At 39.2% G+C, this 20,177-nt stretch overlaps 1 protein-coding gene across 1 annotated transcript in view; it reads left to right on the top strand.

The window, feature by feature from the left end:
• cacna1ab (calcium channel, voltage-dependent, P/Q type, alpha 1A subunit, b) overlaps positions 1-20,177 on the top strand; it is a 193,365-nt gene that overhangs the window by 100,165 nt on the left and 73,023 nt on the right. The window contains exons 6-20 of the mRNA XM_017303769.1: positions 7,973-8,064; positions 8,426-8,578; positions 10,026-10,213; positions 12,197-12,300; positions 12,421-12,536; positions 12,626-12,670; positions 13,032-13,124; positions 14,454-14,651; positions 15,270-15,382; positions 16,904-17,016; positions 17,877-18,008; positions 18,098-18,170; positions 18,575-18,695; positions 19,098-19,165; positions 19,490-19,596. Coding sequence (XP_017159258.1) covers positions 7,973-8,064; positions 8,426-8,578; positions 10,026-10,213; positions 12,197-12,300; positions 12,421-12,536; positions 12,626-12,670; positions 13,032-13,124; positions 14,454-14,651; positions 15,270-15,382; positions 16,904-17,016; positions 17,877-18,008; positions 18,098-18,170; positions 18,575-18,695; positions 19,098-19,165; positions 19,490-19,596 — 1,716 coding nt within the window. The remainder of the gene's footprint in view (positions 1-7,972; positions 8,065-8,425; positions 8,579-10,025; positions 10,214-12,196; positions 12,301-12,420; positions 12,537-12,625; positions 12,671-13,031; positions 13,125-14,453; positions 14,652-15,269; positions 15,383-16,903; positions 17,017-17,876; positions 18,009-18,097; positions 18,171-18,574; positions 18,696-19,097; positions 19,166-19,489; positions 19,597-20,177) is intronic.

Genomic DNA, 20,177 nt, shown 5'->3' with positions numbered 1-20,177 from the left:
AAAAGCAAATGCAGCAAACAAAAAAAGATGCAAGCAAAAAGCAAATAAAATGCAGCAAACAAAAAAAGATGCAAACAAAAAAAAGACGCAAACAAAAAAGACTACAACCACAAATGAAATGCAGCTAACAAAAGAAAAGATGCAAACAAAAAGTGCTGAAAACGGAAGTGCTCCAGACCACTAGAGGGAGTCGAACAAAAACAGCTGTGTACAAATTTAGGGTCTGCATCCTTTAAAACGGGTGTTCAGAAAAGCAGCAATGGCGGCAAAATTATTTGTGCTGTGTTACACTTAAATTACACAAAATGATTTTTTATAAAGTTTTTAGGCGAGAATGTAGATGTATAGATCTGAAATATCTGCTCAGTTCAACAGTAAATCACTTAATTACAATATTGTTCCGACGTTTTCGGAGATGTCTGCTCCCGCTGCATTAACAGCCAGCTCCCCTCGCCAGCTGTCAGCTGGCCGGGCGCTCCAGGTTTGGTACACCGAGAAGAACCCATGTCTCCCGGCAAATCGTTTTAAAAACTCCCAATAGTTTTCCCCTATGAGTGGAGGTGAAACACAGATATTAAGCCTGGTAATAGCTGTAAATATTTTTGGTTCACTAAAGTAATTTATTTATTTATTTATTTATTCAATATCCCGCAGTGCTGATGAGGCATCTTCTGCTGTTTTGGTCGAGCAAAGCAGGAGGGACTTTTGTTTGCGTCTCTTTTTTTGCTTGCTGCATTTCATTTGCTTTTTGTTTGCATCTCTTTTTTTGTTTGCTGCATTTGATCTGCTTTTTGTTTGCGTCATCTCTTCTTGTTTGCTGTATTTCATTTGTTTGCGTCTCTTTTTTTGTTTGCATGTTTTCTCTGTTGCTGCGCATTTGCACCTGTCGGCCACTGCATAATACACTTGAAATAAGCACAAAAAAAAAAAACAACTTTCCAGCAGTATATCAGATCTTGTTTTAAGTCAATAATTCCTTAATATTGAAGGAAAACTTTCCAGTTGTAAGTGAAATAATCTCCCAGTGGAACGACACATTTTTCCCACATTATAAGTTATAATATCTTGTTCCACTGGCAGATTATTTAAGGGATATCCCCATCGATATAGGGATTGATTTTAAACAAGATCCTATTTCATGCTGAAGAGTTACCTGCAAGTTATTTTTGTGTTATTTCAAGTGTACTAAGAATTTTGCACTAGAAACTAGACCAAAAATGCTTAGTAAAATGTTGTGCTTTTGCAGTGTACTTGAATGGAGGCATACCTTTGAATGTCCGCAGACACTAACACTGGAATAATGTTATGTTTTCATGACTGTCCTGTGCTTTTCATATTTTTGTTTGGTGTAATTGTCGTCCTTTATCATCATTGGGATTTTTTGCAATATTGGAAAAAAGAGAGAAAACTTTAAAATGACCAGTGTTGAGGTTTGATCAGTCAAATAATATTCCAGTTCCAACATACAATTTATGCTCTATATCTGTGCGTATAAGAGAAACATCTTACAGTAGCACAACAAATCTTGTCTGCTGCATCCAACTCTGCCATATCTCATCAAACGTGTGTGTGTGAATGTGTGTGGCGTAATGTTGCTCTTAAACAGCTTGGCTGATGTCTGCAAGCGGGATAAGTTGTGCTTATGTGTGCAGAAGGTATATTTGCCAGAATGCACCAGAGCTGCTGTCAGAACAGGGTGTGAGAAGGCGAAGTAAAAGAGGTGTGTGTGTATGCGTGTGTGTGCGTGTGTGTTTGTGGGTGGAATATGCAGGGGGTTTTGATGGGTTAAAAAAAAAATCAATTGCCAGGAGACTCGCTTCCTATCCCCGTTGCTGCGGCAATGCCGAGATTCCATCAATGAGCAGGGGTTGCGTTTCCTAGGCAACGCTTGTGAATGAGAGCAGATCGGTAACCGTGGAGATTCTGCAAAAAGAGAGGAATCGCCGGTTGCCATGGCAATGCTGTGAACAAGGAGAGACTGGCCAAAGTGAAGGGAGCAGGTGACCTCTGATCTTCATCAGGGTTCTCCATTGTCATCATCAGACGTGGCTCTTCATCAGGATGGAGACGCTGCGGATCAGAACCGGACCCGGTGTTTTGGATAAGTAGCGTCACAAAGGCCTTACTGTGTCATTAATGCAATCATTTCTATGTGCACCTCCCATCAGCTACATTAATAGACCTTAAAGTCCGAAGCTTAACCTGATCTTTACGTGTTATCAAAGTCAAATCAGTCTCAAACCTCTGGTTGCCATGATGCTAAAATTTCACACCTTAAGTTAATATTAAGGAAAATCTTCACTTTGAACTGCATTGTTGCTGAAAATGTGATGTATGAATAAAATGATCTTGCCTTCACTGGGCCATTCTTTGATACTAATATTTACACAGATAGCGTTGGCTTATGTTGACTGTGAGGTTTACCGCTTTACTGGCCTTTTTAAGTCAAACATCAGTGTCGTAGCATTAGCTTCTAGCTAATGCACGGAAGTAAACCTTCCGTGTTTACTTTTTTCCTGTCCGTCCGTCTGTCTCATGGGGGAAAATGCTTCGTTGTTAGCATTGCTGGCCAAAGAGGGTCGCATATGTATTTTTAAAGGTTTTTTTCTGGCTGCACTCACCCAGCGTCTGTTATTGCAGGATTGGTGGTGGAGAAAATCGGACCATTTGGGCAAATGTAAATTTGTCGATTTGTGTCGATTTTGACGTAAATGAGTCTTTGAATGGATAATTTTTCTAGTATGAATTATGTTGAGATATTATTCTGATAATGTGATAGGGACATCAGAGATCTCCTCTGTAGGTTCTTTACCTTTGATTCTGAGACAAGTTGTTAATTCAATGATGGCGTGTTGCAGGCAGAAAAGTCACAGAAGGCATAAACTCACACACAAAACAAAACGGACAAATTAACGTAGTGTATAATGGAAAACAGACTGGCCATGTCGAAGTGACTACATTGGGTACCTTTAGTTTCTGGGATGAAATGTTTGTTCAGTTTTCTTTCTGACATTTGAGAGCTTCACAGATGTGAGATTTTTAGCAGTAACATTTCATTTTAAGAAAAGCAAATTAGAGATGGTTAACTATCATATTTCTTTTGTATTTTACAGAAGCATTGGCCTACGTCTTATTTTGTTGGAGTCTATCCATCCATCCTTTTTTTTTTTTTTTGTCCCTGCTTAATCTTTAAAGGGTTGCCGTGGTGAGCACATTCATACCCAAGGCCTGTTTCTTATGGTTATTACAGTAACCATGTATTAAAAATTACAAGATTTTTAATTTTCTCAGTGTAGAACACCTGGAAAAAATATTTTTACAACCTTATGTGAAAAAAAAAATACTGACTTAGTCAAAACAGACTTTCAACATCCCTCCATCTTTTAACCAGTTGAATGTGACAGTTCATAGGGGTAGCGCAGCGTTAGCTCGGTGCTAACATGGATTTCCGCCAATCAGAAAGTGTCGCTGGTGAACCGTGGCCCCTCTTAAAGCCACGTTTTACACATGTGGAAAACTCATGGCTGGTCAACACGCTGCGGCGCGGTTTCAGCAGGGCTTGTGCTGCTTTAYGGGGTTAACAGTTTGGTGTTTCCCTGCAGCGTGAGCCTCTGTCATCACCATCCAAACACCTTTCCCCACTGCAGAGAAAACCCGGCCTCATTTCATCTCTGGAGTCTYTCTGTTTGCCTGCTTCGGCTTCTCTTACGAGCCGCGCCGTCTCTCCATCTCAGCAGTTGGATCTAACACTTTTGACACACAGGACTATCACTCCCTTTCAATCTGCTCACTCTTTTTCACGCTCTCCGTCTCTTAAGGGGATGCCGCCTTTCTTTCTTCACAATTGGTATTTCATTAAGGACTCTCCGGCGCAGTCTTTAAGGGGACGGAGCTCCTCTGTGATATTTTGTGTTTATATATTCTCTGTTACAAAAAAAAAAAAAAAAAAAGAGATTCGAATGATTATATTTAAGCCCATTTCGAAGCGCGCCTTTAAAAGAGAGAGAGAGATACATGCCAGCTCCTGACAGGAGGAAACATTCAGCCATCTGTCTCCACAGCATGTTCAGTGTAGCTTAGGTCAGTGAGGAAAAAGCTTTAGATTTTAATAAAATGGACAAAGTGAGGCCTTTCAAAATAAGAGTTTAAGATACTGTTTTGTTTTTAGCTGATGAAAATGTGTAAAACAGTGTAATTGATGGGACAGTGTTAGCAAACCGTCATGACGATGTACCAACTGTTTTTTTATTTATTTTTTTATTTACTATTTTATCTTGTTGTTTTAAGCAATAGCTGATTGTTTTTATTTAAGATGGCAGTGATGTATTGGGAAACTAAAAACTACGGGCCTTATTTCAGAAACCTCACCTACACTGATGAACATATTCTAAAACATGACTTTTGTAAGACTGCTGATTTTTGTCTTATTCAGATTTTTTTCTTCTAACAGCTACACACAAAGAACATATATAGTGGCATTTAAAATATTTATTCTTATCTCGCTGCTGTGATCGGTTATTGATTGTATACATATTAATTCAGTTAATTTTTCTTTTCAATAACGTTTAAAACATGAACGTAACTCAAAGTCCTTCAAAAGGTGAGACATAATGATAGAAATGATCATAATAGAAAGATTAAATGAAAACACAGACCTACAGTACAGAAAAGTGAAACCACAGGCTATATCAGCTGATGAAACCGGTAAAAAAAAAAAAAAGAAGATAAATAAGAAGAAAGACATCACTTTGCATGTGTTGTGTAAGGGAGTAGCCGCTGTTGAACAAAGTTTTGATAAAATTGCTAATGATTTCCAGTGGATTCAAGTGTTCAGAGATCATTCACTAGTCGGTTAATATTTGTTCTGTTCCTCTTATTGCTGTCCATCCATTGCCATTTTCTTGAAGTTTATTATGCAGAAGTAGGATTTTCTGCAGGTTTTCTTGCCCAACATTTGCGTTGTTGTTGCCAAACCAATAGTACTCAAGTTGCGGTTTGGTTTTCTGCTGATTACGTCTCGTATCGAAGAGTTTTTGTGTACAAGCTGTTACTGTTGCACCTTTCAGAATCACCAAATCACTTTGTTTTGCAGCACAAACCAGTTCATTCATTACATTGTCACTGATGCAGAAACTCAATAGTCGACATTACACATCTATTTGTGAGCACAGTAGTTTGGATTAATGATATTTCTCTCTGCTTGTTCAGTCATTTCTCCTTCAGACTCCTGACAGCTTCAAACAGAAAAGAGCACAACAATAAATCAAATATAGATCATTATGGTGATGCTTACAATCATAAGTCATCACTCGTTATCTCTGCTTTGTGTTCTTTCAACTATACCTGAGAGGACATTGTGTTAGTCTTCCATTCAATACGTTTTTCCTCACTTACTCCAAAAATGTATGTATTTTCCATTATTATTTGAAGAAGTTCTTCGTCCACATTTCTCTTCCCACTTTTTCCCCGGCATGCTCTCTGCTCCATCTACTGGCCACCGGCGTGTACTGTGGGCTGGCTCGGCTGTTGCTAGGGACAACTGCTTCTTGAAGAACCGAGTCGTCTGGCAGCAGGGAACAGTTTCTGCACATGCAGGCTTTGCATGGACCCTAATTTGAGAGATAAGGCATTAAAAAAAAAAAGGGCTGCACAGTGGCGCAGTTGGTAGAGCTGTTTCCCGGCCCCGGTCTTTCTGCATGGAGTTTGCATGTTCTCCCTGTGCATGCGTGGGTTTTCTCCGGGTACTCCGGCTTCCTCCCACAGTCCAAAAACGTGACGGTTAGGCTAATTGGTCTGTCTAAATTGTCCCTAGGTGTGAATGTGTGTGTGCATGGTTGTTTGTCCTGTGTCTCTGTGTTGCCCTGCGACAGACTGGAGACCTGTCCAGGGTGACCCCCGCTTCTCGCCCAGGACATTAGCTGCAGATAGGCACCCGCACCCCTCCCGACCCCACTAAGGGACAAGGGTGTAAAGAAAATGGATGGATGGCATTAAAAAACGAAAAGGACTGAAATGTGGGTAAAAAGAAGAGAAAGTATTGGAAAACTAATAATCCAACGAAAGCGACGTCGCTTGATCCAAGTTGTCTTTGAATTTCCCCCTCAAACACAGACCTCAAAGCTGCTTCAGAAAACATGAATCACCCCGGTGTCGTGTCGGAGCGATGCATTCTGGTCATTTTGCTGAGGTCTGGTCTGTTGAGGCTCGCAGCATGGCCTTTAATTGTGGCTGTTAAAAATCCATTGAGGAAATGAGTGGCTCGGTTGCCAGTGCTGTGTCTTTAAATAGATGACCTCTTACTGGAATTAGCAACAAACCTGAAAAGAGCCGGAGAAAGAGTCGGAGTGGAAATAACGGGGAAATGTAAAAAAAATTTAAAAACATTTTTTTTTAATAGGCATAAAAGTCAGGACAAGACATCTTGAAAATGTGTAACTTAAATTATTTTATTCTTGTTGGGTTCAAACTGACATTTTTTATTTTTTGCAATCTTGATGTTTAAAATTGCAACATTTTAAACATTTTTCACTACAAAATACAGTTAAATTGTCTTTTATTAACCATTTAACAAGTAATTAATAAAAGACCACTTTATTAACCATTTTTACCTTGAAACTTAAATAAAATTTAATAATCCATGGAATTAGTCATTTGTCTTGTCCTATAACAGGAAGTTATTTATGACACTCAAACTGTGACGGTGTTCATGTACCTCAGTTCATCTTATAAGGACTTAATGTGCATAGTTGTCAAATGAAAAGAAAATTGTACGTGTCTTTCAAAATGTTATTGAAATGGAAACGTAAAATGTTCTTCACAAGTTTGTAAAAACTTCTCCCCAAGTCAATACTTAAGTAAACCTTTATTTTTTAGCTACATTTGTGTAAAGTCTACACAAAGTCTACACAAATGTACCTTTAAAAATATTCTTCAGACAGTACACAGACATATGTGTCACACTGAAGCTGCATTATGTAACTTTTATAAAAAACAACAAAAAAAAACGTGTTTTTACATATTTGTTAAAACCTTCACTATGTTGTGACGACTTAGTATGACACGAAAAATATGTGGGGGAAAAAAAATCAAGCTCTTCCACCTCCTCCTAGAAATGCACCACTTTCAGCCAGAAACGACCAATCAAAGCCAGACGGAGAGTCTTGGCGCTGTCAATCACTCTCATGTACGTGCTGCTAAATTTGCTAATGGCGAAGAAACAACTTACAGTTTATCTACCTCCATCGGTGGCCATGCTAACTAGCCTTAGCATTCATTGCAGGCTCTCCTGCTTGGAAGAAACTGTAGCATAGCAGAGAGGAAGGGGGAGGGTGTGAGCGGCACATATATAGGCATGATTGACAGCACTAAGAAACCACCTCCTGGCTCTGATTGGTTGTTTCTTGTGTTTTAAAGTGCTGAAATGTGAAATGTTGCACATTTCAGCGCTTTGTTGCTCAAATGTGCAGCACGAATAAACTTGTGTTGATCATTAAAGTAAAATTAAATGAATAATCATATCTGGAGGGAAATGGCAAAAAAGGAACAAAATGGATTTCAAATGAGTACAACCATCAAAAACAAGATGGATCAGAAACAGTACAAAGCAAACATTTTGAAAAACAAAGGCTAAAGTGGCTTTTTTAGTCATCTTCAAACTTTGTGTGACCTCCAAACTGGAAAAACAAAAAAAATTGCTCTACTTAATTCCAAAACTCCACAAGAGATCTCTTAGCAGAAGTGTTATTTAAAGATCACATTTTCCCGTTTCCAAGAACCTAAGTTTTCCTGAAAGATTGGAACAGGAGTGAATCGGAATGTTCAAGTGATTGAATTTATTAGATTAATACCAGTGGTCATGAAGACGAGGAATGTTGCAAGTCAGTCGTATGGAAGAAAACTTTCAGTTGTATCCGGTGAACCAACAGAACCACTGACAAAGTACTGCCCTCACTTTTTTCTTGTGTTTGTGCAGAATTCTGTCGTCTGTGGGGTCTCAGTTTGATCTGAGGACGCTCCGAGCTGTCAGAGTGCTGCGGCCGCTAAAACTGGTGTCTGGAATTCCCAGTGAGTTGTGACTGACTTATTTTTATTTCTTACATTAAAAAAATTAAATAATTAAACCAACATCCAAAACAGGATATTTCCATTTCCGTTCACCTGCTTATGCATAAGCTGCCAACATTACCTTAACTATTACCTTTATAACTGAGGTTACAAGGATTTAGGCCCTTTTGTGACGTTTTCTTGGCTTAGCTTTAACCCCATCTTTAGTCAACAGTCATAGAGATTTTAGCACTGGATACGTTGGAGTATTGATAAAATGGAGTAATATGCCTTACCTCACTGCAAAGATTTTCACCTATTTGAACTTCCTCTTGGTGTTTTTGTTCCAAACTTCTTCTGAGTATTTCCCACTGTCATCCAGGCCTGCAGGTGGTGCTCAAGTCCATAATGAAGGCCATGATCCCCCTGCTTCAGATCGGCTTGCTACTGTTCGTGGCTATCCTTATGTTCGCCATCATCGGCTTGGAGTTCTACATGGGCAAATTCCATACAACCTGTATCGATCCCGTTACAAGTAAGCAGGAAGTGAAAATGAGAAGTAACCGTATCCATCACTGTTCTGTCCTCGCAAGACGTACTGGACTATGCAACACAGATGGCTAAAAAAAAAAAAAAAAAAAAAAAAAAAACCTAAGGTGCTGATTGTGTTCTGAGCTTTCATGTAAAAAAAAAAAAAGATATACATGGACATTTTCAACATCTTAAATACATATTTCGTCCAAAAATAAATGTATAAATAAAAGAAAACTGTGTGAAGCTCGTCAAATGAACATGTTGCGGATTTAAGCCATTTCCGTACACACGGAAGACTATTAGAAAATTTACAGGTATGGCTGCGAAGGTTGTTAGAACACATTCAACGCGGCTGCGCTAAGCACAGAAACATTAGAAACAGCAGATAAACTTAATTATTTTCTGTCAAACATTCTAGTGCAATAGCATACGGCTACTTACAAACAAAGATACGTCAAGGCTCAAACAATGGTGGAAACACTGTCCCTCTGCCACGTCGTAGGCAAAACGCTGATCAGACTTTTAGCGAAAACAAAACCTAACTTAAATCCTGCCACAAGGGGGCAGTAAATCAACAGAAGATAAATGCGAGCTTTTCTATGCAACTATCCTGAGTATCACAATACAATAATCAAAAAAACATAAACGCTGTATATTTGGTCCAATGTGAAGACACCTAGAGGACAGTTGGTTAATTTCCTTTGAACCTGATTTGCTAGCTCTTTGCAAAACTGATTCATACACCTTAAGCTTTCTCCCCATTTCTTTCTGTCTTTTTTTTTTTCAAATACTATGTAGTATGTTTTCAGTGGAATTATGTGAAATGAGATCTAAAGAAATTGAAGCAAAAGGGTCTAAAACAAATCAATTTTTGACAATTTCATGCCACTTTTTTGTTTGCACTCCTCAATCATGTTACTTTGTGTATGTCTGACACATAAAATTCCAATGAAATACGTTGATGTTTGAGTTTGCATCTTGAGAAAATGTGAAAAAGATAGTGGTAGGAATGTTTTTTTTTTGTAGGCAGTGTACAACATGCTGTAAAAAGTATTCGACCACCCAACCCCGACGTACACATTTAGTTTTTTTTGCATTTTTGTCAGACTTAAATAATTTATATTGGGAAATAAATGGTAATATCAACTCCTTCAAACTAGCCAGCAGCAATTAGCAATCACTTGGTAGAACTGTTATCTGCTGAGCTCATTATAGGAGCAACTTCTCAGCTGGTAAAGGCGTTGTTAAAGGGTTAATTGAAGGAGCCATGTTGCGATAACTTCCTGAAGGCGGAGTTTCAGAAAGAGCAGAAGCTTTAAAGAGACAGAGGCCCAATTTCAAGGCGTTGAGTTACAAAGTTAAATTTCTTTTGAGTTGCATTTGGCATATATGCCGTTTTCATAACAACTGAAGGTAACATTGTTTGTCTTTTGTCCCTCTCTACCTAGGGGAGGAAGTGGATTCTCGACCATGTGGTCTCAAATCACCCTCCAGATTGTGCCCCAACGACTCATCGTGTGAATCCGGCTGGATCGGACCGAACTACGGCATCACTCAGTTTGACAACATCCTGTTCGCTATTCTGACAGTCTTCCAGTGCATCACTATGGAAGGATGGACAGAGATGCTCTACTTTGTATGTCTAAAACACAACTGAGCTAAACTTTTCTTTAAACAAAGAAATGCACATAAATTTTAAACAAACCCTGAAGGTTTTATTTCCAACCAGCCGCTCTGCATATTTTGGACTACTTCAAAGATTCTGGAAAATAAATAGACCAACAATTTATTATGTCTTTCTAAAACTAATCTGATATGTTTTTCTCTAATTTTTTAGCTTTGACAAAGTATTTAACATTTTTTGACAACTACATCTAATCTACACCTCATTTGTGGTTTAATAAGAAAACGTACTTTGGGAAATTAACATCAAAGCCTAAACACTCAAAAACAAACTATTTACTTGTTTTAGACAATGTAGACATGTTATATACGCAGAATCCTGAAAAAAAAGTTTAAAAAAAATTGGAAAAACAACAATTTTGACCCCTAAAGTAAGTTTTAATTTCACATTTTTCCTGAAAAAGATCTTAAATGATCTTATCAGTATTTGCAGTGGTATCACAGCAATATCCGTCATTAAAATAGAATCTGGTGATATTTGGACAAAATCTCAAAGATGTGTGAAAATAGGAGTTTAGATTTCTTATGTCTAAATTAAAAAGTAAATTAAGATTGTGCTTAAAGACTTTATCCAAAATGTATTTCCCCATCTTTCCTCGTTTTCGTCAGCTCGACCTCTTCTCATCTGCCCTTTTCTTGCTTTTAGAGACCGTCCCTTTCCCCCCTTCCTCACCTCCCTATTCTGGTCCGTCTATATTTAACATCTTTTCTGATGGATGAAGCCTGACTTCCACACTCACACATGCAGTCAGGAGGAAACCGATGAAAGTTTAATAACCATGTGGCAGCCCGCATTGTGCCATCTGGATAAAGATGAACCTGACACATGCACACAAACACACCAGCAGGTGACAGATCCATGTAGGGAGTTTCATTAAAAGAAAAAAAGAAAAAGGAAAGACGATATCGCCATTAAGGTCATTTTCTGGATTGTCAGTTGAGTTTGTTTAGTGGTGGAGGCAAACGTAAGTCGTTGTGTTTGCATTCACAATGAGCAACTCGGTACAACAAATGATGAATGTGAGTGAAAAATTTGCTGCAACACAACACTGGACAAACACTGTGTTTTTTTCCCCCCCTAAATTAAAAGAGAGCACCTGCTTTCAGTTTGTTTGTACCTTTAAAAAAGAACTTCTATACGCAAAATCAACACGTCTGACATCTGTTGTAAAATGTCATTTATTGCTTTTTACGCTCTGCAAACTTTGTTATATTTCTATTTTTCGAAGGGTTTTGATTACAGTTAGGAGGGAGTTGATTCTTGTAAAATAAGACGGACTATGACCCCTCTCAAAAAGCGAAAGAAGAAGTTGAGGGAAACATTCTGTTGGTAAACATTTTGAAAAGGGAAACGGTTTCAAAAGCTGGATTGAAGCGCCCCCTGGTGTGTAGAAAATGAGGCATGGTTGGCTCAAAACGTTTGTTGACAAACGGCGCCTAAAGAAAGTTGAGGACAAAACGACCAAAACTAGAAATATTGAAAATATTGGATGGTTTATAAGAAGCTTGTGGAATTTCCCATCTCTACTAAACAGACCTAAACAATCCGAACCAAAGCGGAGACGTTTTGTCCGAACCCAACCCAACTTCCCATGTAAATGCAATATATGATTGCTAATAAGCTCCCAGTTTAAATTGCGTAGTAGTGCCATTCTCCTGTGTTTTGCTTTTGTTTAACGTCTTCCAGCTCCAATTTGTCTCTTGTTGTAACCGCAGGATGAGTAAAGGGAGAATCATCTGGAATGTGTGATTGATAGGAGCGGAGCAAAGTGGGGCCACATGCATTTAAACCCATTGGCTCATACTGATCATGTCAAACCAAAGAAAGCCACTGGAGTTTTTGTTCCAGAGGAAAGCTTTGAGATTACACATCAAGTTTCATGCCCCATGTGAAACCTGAAATTGCTGAATCCTTCGTGTGGCTTTTCTCTCGTAGAGCAATGACGTGGATGGCAGCATGTGGAACTGGATATACTACATCCCCCTCATCATCATCGGCTCCTTCTTCATGCTCAACCTGGTGCTGGGTGTACTTTCAGGGTATGGCCTGAGCTCTTTCAACCTGTATCTCTGCGAACGACTTCCACGTTTCCTTTCCACGTTGCTTCTGTGCACTTTGTGATGAGCAAGAGAGAACGTGACGTAAAATGTTCCCCACAGTGAATTTGCCAAAGAGAGGGAACGGGTGGAGAACAGGAGCGAGTTCCTCAAGCTGAGGCGGCAGCAGCAGATTGAGCGAGAGCTCAACGGATACTTGGAGTGGATCTGCAAAGCGGGTCAGTTCATGCTGATGGACAACGTTTCATTCCGATACGCACAGCTCCTGCTGCTGGATTTACATCTGCTACTCGTTCACTTTTTACAGAGGAGGTGATTCTGGCTGAGGAAGACACCACGGGGAACTTTGATGGTACCTCGTTGTCTTTTTTCTTYTTTTTTTTACCGTCTTTATGCAGGTTACACCTCCAGAGCTTTGTCAGATTATAGCAATTTTTAATAACTTGGTGACCACGGCATCAAAATGTGTCCCAGAAACGCGACAGATTTATTCGTGCAACTTCTGATGTGTAACTTTTAATTTTAACTCGCCAAGAGATGGCATCTGAATAAATGTGTCGTGTTGTTGGAGTTCTGACTCGTTATTTAAATGTGGAAACAAGTGAATAAATGTAGCACGTGTACGTCAACAAGCGAAAGACCGTGGGAGTGAGACTGACATTTCAGAAAATAGAGCGATGAATAACCAGTCTTCCTTTCCTGTGTCTCACTAGGTTCGAGACGAAGGCCGACCATCAAAACCAGAAATAACAAAACAGAGCTGTTGAATCAAGAGGAAGGGGAGGACAACATAGGAGACGCAGTAGGTAAGGAAAATGGAAAAATGGTAGTACACATTTCATAACTTTGTTAATAATCATTTTAGTTGTGATACTTTCAAATAATTTTAAAAGCATTCACCGAGAAAAGAAGCGTTTGTGAAAGTTTAAAGTATTTTTTTTTTAATCTTTTGTGAATGATGCAGCTGATGTTTCATAAACTGTTGAGGATTAGTTTATGGGTTGCTGTTTGTAAAGTTAGCCCTACTTATAAATGTTACAGTTTCAAAGTAAAAACACAATTAAGAAGCTATGCATTTAGCTTTAAGCTAAGGTAAATATTTAGCTAACAAGCTAAATATACAGCTTCAAGCTAAATATTTGACCTCTAGGTAAATTTTCTAGTTGAAAATTAAACATTTGGTTTGTTAGCAAGGTAAATATTTGTCTTCAAAGTAAATACATAGTGTGCAGCTAAATATATTTAGCGCTAATCTAAATATTTAGTTCAGTGCTTCTCTTTAAGCTAGCTCAGTTTAGCTAAGTTAGCTAGYTTAGTTCACWGACGGTGTTGGTATTGCGATATTGTGCCCAACTGCTTTCTGGGTAACACAGACCAACCGACACGATGCCKCCGCAGTCTCTGTCTCTCTTYCCCCGCCCCCCGGCTTTAAATGTATAGGGGCTGGTCCCTTGGTAACCGTAGTCGAAGCACCCGGATGAATATCTAAAGCCAGTTTGTTGACATAAAGAATGTCAACAAAACAGTCCGACTCCGATCGGYSAGGAGAGCCTTCCGCGACTGGGCYGGGGYGTGGCYGGAYGATGGTCACCCTTCTCCGTTCGCGCACAGCATGTTCGTGGAGAACGTGGTGCTAAATGACCTGCAGACGACCTGATTCTAGACGGTCAGTAGGTAGATAGGTCAGTCAAACCTTATTAACAAACCAGCGTTCTGACGACTATCCCAGCATGCACCGCGCGCTTCTTCTTCTATGGGCAAAAATGAAGTCAGTGGCTGCTTACCGTAGTTGCTAGACCTGTYGTTGCTCAATATTGATCAATATATAAGGCGCACCGGATTATAAGGCGCACTGTCGGCTTTTGAGGAAATTGAAGGTTTTTAGGTGCRCCTTATAGTGCGGAAAATACGGTAGTTTTAAACTTAGTTAATGTGAATGAGTAACATTCATTCATTCATGGTGAAATGTTGCTCATTTCACCATGAATGAATAACATGGTGACACTATGACTGAAAAATAAACTCATATTTTGTTTTCTGATGACAGGCTACATAACCCAAATTATTGCTGTCAGTTTGTTGACTGTGTGACTTTCCACAYGCCAGCCCCTCTGAGCTGCCCTTCTTGCCCATAGGATTTGCTCGCTCCAGCATAAAGAGCGGTAAGGACGGGACGAATTACAGTAAGAAAGAGCGACGGATGCGGTTCTTCATCCGGAAGATGGTGAAGACGCAGGCCTTCTACTGGACCGTGCTCTGCCTGGTGGGCCTCAACACCATCTGCGTGGCCGTGGTGCATTACAACCAGCCAGAGTTTCTTTCTGACTTTCTCTGTGAGTAAACACAAAATAACTTTTCTCCAGCTATCACACTTTGGTTACAAAGCACACAGCTGCKTTTCTAGGCACTGCAACACTCAACTGTGATTCAGTTTTTAATGTGCGTTTTGAGATACTTTTCACTTTCATTGTTTTTTTTATAGATTTTTCTTACTTTTTGCTTACATTGTTTGCCTGATCTGGTGAATAGTCCAGATTATTTACTGTTCAGTTGTGCTACGGTTTTGTTGGTACTGACATGCGAGACGCATTCAGCAGAATCACCTCGTTGTCTCTGGCTGCTATCCAACACCATTAGCATATGAAGCTGGAGTTCCTGGTGGAGTCCATTTATCAGTACGCTGTCATATACTCTTCCACTCACGCCACTATTGACTTCTACTCATATTAGTCTTTGTCAAATACTCATGCACGCTGCTTTCTGACTGTATTCATCCCCACCTCTGCTTTTATTTGCACTTTCTCTCTGTTTTCCGTACATTTGTCTCTTTCTGCTGCTACCTCCACTCCCTGTTCGACCTTTTTTTCCTCCTTTTTCTACATTTGTTTTCCTTTCCTCGACAAAAATCACACCTTCCTCACTTCCTCTCCTGTTCTTCTCCCCTCCTCCAGTCTATGCAGAGTTCATCTTCCTCGGTTTGTTCATGTCTGAAATGCTGATCAAAATGTACGGTCTGGGCATCCAGCCCTACTTCCACTCCTCATTTAACTGCTTCGACTGTGTGGTGAGTGCCCTGATGCGCACACACACACACACACACACGCATTCACTTTGTGTAACGGCTCATATCTTTTTGAATGGGTTGAATAGGTTTGTTCATATTTAGCTCCAACGGTGCTTCATAACACGTCACCAGTGTGTTTTCAGTCAAATGTAGCCTATTTTACTCGTCTTGCTTGTGAGTTTTGTATTTAAAAATAAATTTAAAAAATTGCAGGCTCTTTCAAGGAAAACTAACCTTTCCACTGTAAGGTGKCATATRTTCGACACAACAGCGACTTAAATCTCACATCAACGAACCAAGAATGACATCTCCTTATCTCATTCTGTTCTGTGCAGGTGCTCTGTCTGCGCTGTCTAAGATTCAYTCAGCACYGAATGATAAATGCTTGAACTGAAACAGCGAAACCAAACTCTCATATCATTTCAGTTCACAAATATTTGACCGCCTGTAGGGCATTGAATGTTTATTGCTAGATGGYGAGTTGATCCTTAAATGTGGGATAAAAATAAAACCTCAACAGTAAACCAGATAAAATCCTGTCTGGTTTTATTTGTCATTCTACACTTAGGGGTCTACTTCCTAGTTAAGTCAGGTAATGAATGTTTTGTCACTTGCACATTTATTAACTTAATAAGTAAGTAATACATTGTGTCTTATTTTATTTAATTCTGTATTTATGGATGAACTGACTCGAGTTTTTTTAAATAATATTTTGCCACTTGGAGTGGTGAATTTTTATCAGTTAATCTTTACTATACAAATAAATGAAACGATGCATAAATGTCACCTTGAAAGTAACATATCTAATCTTTTTTTACTTACTTTTTTTCATACTTAAGAATCAACTTACTGTACTTTTCAATTAAATTGACAAAAAAAAAATGTTACTATTTACTCCACTTATCCCGACAACTCAAAGACTTGACGAGATTGGCTACATTTTCTCACATGAAGATGACAACATGAATGGCAAGACAGGAAGTAGTGTGCTAGCTGGTTAAACGTTTCCTCTAAATGATATGGGAGCAAATACTGCAGCAAAGAAGACATGGAGGACCACCTTAAAGCTTCAGTGCTTTGATCTCTGTTGCCAACTAGTAATTTRCTGAACAGTCCTCATTTATTACAGTTAGAAACTATGCAAGAAAATAACAATTAATATCTCATTGTTTCTAAGCATCTAAAACTAAGAAATAAACTTGTTAGATTTTGATCGAATTCAACTAAAGCACATTTTTTACAGGYACCTGGTTGGTGGGTTTGCTTTGAGATTGTAAAGTATTTATTAAGCACCGAGACGTTTGGCTCTACACAGCTGAAACGCTCCTGTAGACAAGTAGAGACGATTTGCACGTCAGCGCAATTACATTCCTAAAATAACCAAAGTAGAGATGTATTGTTTGTATTTCCTGTCTGTGTGTGTGTGTGCGTGTGTGCGTGTGCGTGCGTGTGTGTGTGTGTGCGTGCGCGTGTGTGTGCGTGCGTGTGTGTGTGTGTGCGTGCGCGTGCGTGTGTTTCCAGGTCATTGTCGGTAGCATCTTTGAGGTTGTGTGGGCCACCATAAAACCAGGCACATCRTTTGGAATCAGTGTGTTGCGAGCTCTCAGGCTGCTGCGTATCTTCAAAGTAACCAAGTAAGTAAAGTAAAAATCCTTTATCTGGATTTCACTTTAATTCTTTTGTCAGTTCAACGCTTGTCAAATTCAAGCAAACTGAGTAAAATGCCTGAAATCTTAACGGCAGCATCAGGAAGCTTAATTGATCTGTTTTCTGAGGCRAGAAGGCTCAAGCTTCGGAGATTGTTGCCGTAACGTAAGCAGCGTTTTTAAATTAGAGATCCTAAATATACTAATCCGAAGGCGGTAGATCTTGAACGGACGTGAGCGGATGCTGTTCTGCTTTTGTGAAGGTGGACAGACCTTGAGTTTACTCTCCCTGAAACTTTAACTGTTATCGCCCGACGGAGAAGGTCACAGGAAGATTTAAGTCCCGAAATCCAAATGATCCCATATCAGGGTCCCACAGGGACAGTAAGAACAGAGGACAAATGACAGGCAAAAACGAAAGCTAAATATATTCTAAGTATCAGAAGTAAAACTTGTTTGACTTAGGACACGATGAAACTTAAAAAAACAAAAAAAACAGAGCGGGCAAAAAAAAGAGAACGCATGTCGAAAAGGTAGGTTACAGAAACTCCTGGAGAGGCAACGCAATTAAGGCCAAAATATCATGGGAATATGTTTACAGGGCAGAGTGTTCCTTTAGCGGAGCTTTTTTTTTTCTTACAAAAGCTGTGTATAAATTGCTACACTGCAAAAATGTGTTTAACCACAGGAAAAAAACCATCCTGTTTAGACTATTTTCCTTCAACTTCTTCTGTTTTTATTGACAGATTTTTTTTATTATTATTTTGTCTCTACAACTCCTTAGCATCTCTACTTCCTTAGCACTAAATTACCTGCAGCACTCTGACCTTCCTCTTCCTCTTCCTCAGGTACTGGGCGCCGCTGAGGAACCTGGTGGTTTCGCTGTTAAACTCCATGAAGTCCATTGTCAGCTTGCTCTTCCTCCTCTTCCTCTTCATCGTGGTCTTTGCTTTGCTGGGGATGCAGCTCTTCGGAGGACAGTCAGTGTCGCTGCAAACTTTACGTCTTCTGTGTTGGGAGTTTTTATCACTGCTGTAYTCAGAATCACTTCTTACTTTCCTCTCGTCAGATTCAACTTTGAAGCAGGAACTCCGCCTACCAATTTTGACACATTTGCAGCAGCAATCATGACGGTGTTTCAGGTAAGAAAAAGCAAGTTGTGACGTCCTTTTATTACRCATAATCAGAAACATTTACGAATCGGTCAGAAATCAGCTTAAAAAATTGCAGCGCAGCTATTTTTGTCAAGAGCGTCTCCGTAACTTTAACAAAGTCTTCCAAAGGTTCTCATAACCCATTTTGCTGTGTAACAGCCACACAGTTTAATGCATTTTTATTAAGATTTTACATAAAAATAGCAAACRATTTACTATCGAGCAGCATGATGACTTTAAAACGCACAGCTGGAGCTGCAATGGAATGGCTCGACTCAAAATCACACGAGCAGAAATCTGTCTCGGTCAGCCTGCACGTGCAGATTAGTTTTCTTTCTCTCCTTCTTGATGTTATTGATGAAATGAAGTTTCCTCTCCTCCTTTCTCGTTAGATCCTGACAGGAGAGGACTGGAACATGGTGATGTATGACGGCATTGAGTCGCAGGGTGGAGTAAAGAACAAAGGAATGGTCTTCTCCATCTTCTTCATCGTCCTCACACTCTTCGGCAACTGTATCCTGCCTTGAGCGCACACTTTCACCAACGCTCCACGTGTTTAAACGCAAACGCGCKGAGCACATCAGACAGTTTGGTCACACGTGTAAGAAAGCTGCTAGTTTTGGTATTATGGCTTTTCATGTTTGTTTTATTTAAAAAATGTGTCAGTCAGCTTGTCATTTATACAGTTTAAAAATAAATCAATTTAATATTTTGAGAAGCTTACTCATATGTACATGTAACATGTTCTGTTTTTAAACTTCATTTTGATCTCAGTTTGGTTTAGCAAACACAGAACTCCTTTGATGGAACCTAATTTTATTTATACGTATGTATATATATWTTTTTTTACCGTGTTTYGTTTAATYCCTAGCTTTTTGAAATGTAGCATCGATATTTCCATAACTCCCACCACAGACACGCTGCTGAACGTGTTCTTGGCCATCGCTGTTGACAATCTGGCCAACGCCCAGGAACTTACTAAGGTACAGAGTCCCTCATGTAAACTGTTACTTTGGATTCTTTTAATTTAGTTAATTTTTTCCAGCTTCACAAACAATTTCTTCATATTGTAGATCACATATTTATGCCAATGTGACAAACCTACTCAGAATGACCAAAACATGTCATCTTCTGACTCATTGTTTTGGTTTCATTTGTTAATTTTGAACAATCCTTCTCAACGTGTGATCACATCTAGTAATTTCAAATGTATGTCTTCGGGTTAATGTGTTTTGTTGTGTCATATATATTTGCGTGTTGYTCACTGGAACAAGGTYTTGAAATCTGAACCAGTATTTCTCTGACAGGACGAAGAAGAGCAGGAGGAGGCAGCCAATCAAAAGACGGCGCTGCAGAAGGCTAAGGAGGTGGCAGAGGTCAGCCCGCTGTCCGCTGCCAACTTGTCGATTGCTGCGTGAGTACACGCCTTCAGATGCAATTAATCACAGACACAGTGTGTGTAAAGGTGTTTGTAAAATGCAGTGGCTATGCAGGTATTTTAGAATAATGTTGACATTTAATTTATTTCAGTAATTCAGTTAAAAAAGCTGTAGCTATTAATGACACACAATATATCAGCATTTATAAGAGTATCAGCCGATATTAGTGATTTATTTATTTTTTTTAAACATATCGATATCAGTTTGACTTTCATCTTTTTGTCGTTTTTGTTTCTGGAGGGGCAGAGTGTTGGCCATGTGGTGTTTGTTTGGTCAGTGAGATAAGGACATAAATATAATACCAGTCAATATCGGTTAATATCAGTAWTGGATATCGGTATTGGCCCAAACGGTCATATCGGCCCGTCCCTAATTGTCAGCATTTACTTCTGTTTATTCGGTAAGTTAGAATATTATTGAGAAGCCCGTTTACTTCAGGAGCTTTCTCRCTAAGTGAAACACATTATTTAGATTAATTACACACAGACGGATGTTTGAAAGCCTTTATTTCTGTTAATCATCATGAAAATTACATCAGACCAACAACAAAAAAAAA

This window comes from Poecilia reticulata, linkage group LG1 (assembly GCF_000633615.1).
Source record: "Poecilia reticulata strain Guanapo linkage group LG1, Guppy_female_1.0+MT, whole genome shotgun sequence".
Classification (NCBI taxonomy): domain Eukaryota; kingdom Metazoa; phylum Chordata; class Actinopteri; order Cyprinodontiformes; family Poeciliidae; genus Poecilia; species Poecilia reticulata.
This window is presented reverse-complemented; position numbering and strand designations above follow the sequence as displayed.